The sequence below is a fragment of the Asparagus officinalis genome, chromosome 10 (genome assembly GCF_001876935.1).
Source record: "Asparagus officinalis chromosome 10, Aspof.V1, whole genome shotgun sequence".
In the NCBI taxonomy this organism is placed as follows: Eukaryota; Viridiplantae; Streptophyta; class Magnoliopsida; order Asparagales; family Asparagaceae; genus Asparagus; species Asparagus officinalis.
The window spans coordinates 71,818,052-71,822,845 of NC_033803.1; the positions used below are offsets into that span (position 1 = coordinate 71,818,052).

General features: G+C 39.6%; 1 protein-coding gene across 3 annotated transcripts in view; it reads right to left on the reverse strand.

The window, feature by feature from the left end:
• Window positions 1-783, reverse strand: part of LOC109825156 (protein LOW PSII ACCUMULATION 1, chloroplastic) — a 3,950-nt gene extending 3,167 nt beyond the window's left edge. For 2 of the 3 annotated variants that reach the window (XM_020391899.1, XM_020391898.1), the window contains exon 1: window positions 561-783. In XM_020391899.1, coding sequence (XP_020247488.1) covers window positions 561-739 — 179 coding nt within the window. In that variant the 5' untranslated portion in view covers window positions 740-783. The remainder of the gene's footprint in view (window positions 1-560) is intronic. The other variant, XM_020391900.1, reaches the window with a different exon arrangement.

Below are 4,794 nucleotides of genomic sequence, written 5' to 3' on the forward strand. Positions count from 1 at the left end.
AGACGAAGCAAGAGATTTCCAATCAACAGGATATGGATTAGCGGACTCACGTATAGCTGGTAAGAAGATTCGCATGCGTGTTCGGTGAGATCAGATACGGATGGGTGGGGGAGGGGGGAGTATCAATATGTTGTGAGGTGAACAATCATCACCTCAATCCGTATCTGATTTCACCGAATACGGATGCGAATCTTCCTTACCAGGCATATACGTATCCGAATCCATATCTGTGATTGGAAAGCAGATACATATCGATATGGTAAGTATCATATCCGAGCCGTATTCAAACCATTGCACCCATACTTCCATCGCCTACGACCAAAGCAATCCCAACCCTCATTAAAACTTGGGATCAGATATACCAATTATTTAATTCTAGTAAGAGCATCTTCCTAATTAAGCTAACCACAAATAACACCCTTCAAAATTACATCTACCCAAGTTCTCAACCAAGCTAGCGTATTGCTCTCCCGAATCCCCAATTAAAGTAGTTAATTTCCCAATTCGAACAAAAAAAAACCCTGTAAATTCAATTCAAAGGCTGAGAAATAAGAACTTGCCTGACCTCAGCGGACGGCGAGGGCTTGTTCGCCGCCGAGCAGCGAACAGTTCGAGGAGAAAAGGCGGCGCCTTTCTTCGATTTTGGGGAGAAAGGTGGTATCTTGTGAGTACGGATCGAATTAGGGTTAGGAAATGAGGGGACGAGGAAGGAGATTTGAGGAGGAGATAATGCAGCCATGCCTGTTGAGTGTCTTTAATTTTCTCCAAATATTTTCTAGTTTCTCTTTTCTAGCTGGTATATTTGCGATTTTGTGAGGCTCAACAGAACACACGTCTATTTTGCACCAAAGTACCTCTAGAGTTGGTTAATTGTTATTCTATACAAAAAAAATTTAAACTCTTTTTCAAAAGAGTTAGAATAAGGATCGGTTTGGTTCTCTGTTTTTGGGTGGAAAAGAGCCCGAAAGCTGCCACAGATATCCCATCTGTGACAACTTTCGGGTAAAAACGCCTCTAAAAGAGGTGTTTTTACCCGAAAACTACTACAGATGGAACATCTGTGGCAGCTTTCGTGCTCCTCCGAAACCACCAAACGGACCCTAATAGGTCCATATTAAATCTTTGGGTAATTTTCTCAAATATCACCTTTTATGTTTTGGCGATTCTCAAACCACGCTCTTAACTTTTCCGCAAACCAGCCGGGTTTGGAGTTCTCAGAAATCACCCTTGGACTTTAAGCATTTACAAAAAACCACCTTAAAAGCGTGAACCGTAATTTTCGTTGGAAAAAGTATCCCCTGCTTAGTTACCTACCTATGTGAAAACTGTGTTTAACGCCGTCAGAAGGGTTTTTTATTTTTATAATTGTTTAAGGTTGACATTTTTATTTTATTTTATTTTTTAAGAATTCCAAATTTTAAAATAGGGTCTTGTTCTGTGACATTGAAAGTTAAGGGGGTACTTTTTTGTTGGTTGTAAAATCAAATATTAATCTTTAAACTTGTGTTTTGAGGAAAAAGCAACCCGATCATGTTACGATAAGAATCTAGTAAGTTAAATATATGATCACGAATTTTACATGACTAGCTCTTCAGTTGAAACATAGACCCGTTATTGATTAGATTGAGTTTTATTTTATATAAAAAAATCCAAAATCTAATAAAATCGGGAGATTGAGAGCGATAGTGGAGAGACCACTACTTTTAATCTCAAACGTTGATTATTTAGTAGGTGGTTATGATACAATCTAAATCTAACACTTACCATACCCCCGCGTATTACACGTTGTTCACGTGATGATGCATACCGTTCTTCCGGTGTAGGACACTCAAAATCGTCTCTCCAATTATTCCAAGACTGAGCTTATCATTCTTCTTATGAGACGGATTTTCTGACTCCATCTTTGTATTTTATTGCAGTTGAATTCCCCGCGGGTAGTCTTCCTGCTCATGCCAATGCTGGTTGTAGCCGGGAGGTTTTCTCCTCCACTTCCACTGGGCAAGTCATTAGCCCATTCCCTCAGTTTGACCAAGATCGTTCTGACGACTCCTGCCGTTTGGTCCGGGAAGGAGGGCGTCACTGCTTTCGCCAGCTCATTACAGATGTGTTTTCGGTGAAAGTCGCTGTTTTCATTGCTTTCGAAATCTGTTACAACTTCAAACGTTACAACAAGAATCGATAAAAAAGGTCGGTCTTTTTATAAGACCTCCTTGTGCAACTAAACAAAGATTACAACTTTTCGAAAATAAACACGAGATCCCGTTTTGGTGCGGTCTCGCTTGCGTGGGTCTTTGGCCTGTGACGGGGATGTTGATATCCGTGGACCACCGGGCAATCAGATCTGTTCCGGATAAATCGGACAGAGTTTCGTCGATCCGCGTGAGATCTAGAAACTTCTAATCCAGAAATATCCCACGCTCTTAACTTTTCCGCAAACCAGCCGGGTTTGGAGTTCTCAGAAATCACCCTTGGACTTTAAGCATTTACAAAAAACCACCTTAAAAGCGTGAACCGTAATTTTCGTTGGAAAAAGTATCCCCTGCTTAGTTACCTACCTATGTGAAAACTGTGTTTAACGCCGTCAGAAGGGTTTTTTATTTTTATAATTGTTTAAGGTTGACATTTTTATTTTATTTTATTTTTTAAGAATTCCAAATTTTAAAATAGGGTCTTGTTCTGTGACATTGAAAGTTAAGGGGGTACTTTTTTGTTGGTTGTAAAATCAAATATTAATCTTTAAACTTGTGTTTTGAGGAAAAAGCAACCCGATCATGTTACGATAAGAATCTAGTAAGTTAAATATATGATCACGAATTTTACATGACTAGCTCTTCAGTTGAAACATAGACCCGTTATTGATTAGATTGAGTTTTATTTTATATAAAAAAATCCAAAATCTAATAAAATCGGGAGATTGAGAGCGATAGTGGAGAGACCACTACTTTTAATCTCAAACGTTGATTATTTAGTAGGTGGTTATGATACAATCTAAATCTAACACTTACCATACCCCCGCGTATTACACTCATTCCTAATTTGCACTAAAAGAAAAAATCATAACCATCAACTAGATAATCAATGGCTGTGATTATGTAGTGGCCCCTCCACGGCCCCTCCACTATTTTTTTGTAGTGGAGAGGATCCGAATCCCCTGTCACAATGTTCATTTTTATTTTTATTTTTTTCTGCTTCTCTCATTATCCATGTTTTGAAATTTTCCCCTCCCTGCGCTTCCAATTAAGTTTTGTGATATATGCGCTCATGATATGAATGAACCATGTATATATGACGAGTTATTTGTAATTTTCAAAGCCTACATGTTATGTTTATTTAACTCATTAATTGCTTGGATTTTTTTTTTTTAATCATCATCTCGTCTTCAATAGTAAAACCTTCAAATTCTCACAACCAATGATTATTTTATCCCCGCAATATTTGTCTTCGTGGTGTACGTGCAAATCTTTCTCTGCACAAAACATTTCACGTACGTACGTTTGGTTGTTACCATCAAATCTTGGCAATTTCCACGTACAGATAGTTTCACTCCAAATAAAATCATGACACAACAAATTAAGGGCTCCAAAAATCAAAACAGTAGAAAGTAGATAATTAAATACAGGAGCAGGCGCAAACAACAGGGTGTTGTACAAATTTTTGGGACTCTGCGCTCTCACTTCACTTCTTCAATCTCATCCAGAGCGTAGTTGTTCGTAGAGACGCCGGCGTAGTTAACCTTGCTGAACCTGACCACCACCGGGTACCGAGTGTTTGGGTCCTGCCAGATTTTATTTTGCGGTGAAGAACCGAGAATGCATAGCGAGGTAAATAAAATTTTATGTTTGGTTAATTACAGCTGATATATATATTATATATATATGAAAAATATGGATATGCTTGGTACCATAGTGAGGTGACACAATCTCCTCCACTCATTCAAATGGAAGACCACATTCACATGGGTTGAGGAGTGCATAGAGATATGCAAACATTTGAATAAGTACAGGAGATTATGTCACCTCACTACCAAGCATAACTTTTTGTGCTTGGTACCAAACATACCCATCTCTTTCTCTCTCTCTCTCTCTCTCTCTCTCTATATATATATATATATATATATATATATAGTATATATATAATATATATATATATATATATGTACTGATCAACAGTCACAACTGATTCCGGTGCCGTTGTGCCAATAGGATTCCCTCCTGAGGATCTTCACCTGAGAATCGATTATGAGAAATGTCAATAATTTTATAACTGTATTGTGTGTGATAGATTATTGTGCGTAATGAATTACCTTTGTGCCCTCTGGGGCCGATGGGGGGAGGAGGAGGCGGCGGCTTGGCGGCCTCTTTAGCCGGCCTTCTCGCCGCAGGGGGGCAGGCTCGGCGCCGAGGCCTCTTCGGCTGATCTCACCGCAAACCTTCCAGAACGAGAGTGGTTCTTATTGAAGAAGGACACGGAGCTGGCTCTTGATGATGATGATGATGATGATGTGTTTGTGTTGTTTGAGAGGTTGGAGGTGAGCGCAAAGCTTGAGGCAGCTGAAGCTATGCTTGAGGTTGCCATAGAGCCCCCCCCTCTCTCTCTCTCTCTCTTTCTCTCTCTCTTCTCTAACTTTCTCTCTCTATATCTTTATTCGTGTTTTGGCTGGGATAGAAAAAGAGAGGGTGATATTCTCCGCTCAACTCAGCGTGGAGTTGATGGTATGGGATCATTTCATCCATTCGGGTGAAGACACGTGGCGTTCTATCCTTAAGGGATGGATGATACCAGCCCAGGCTCATT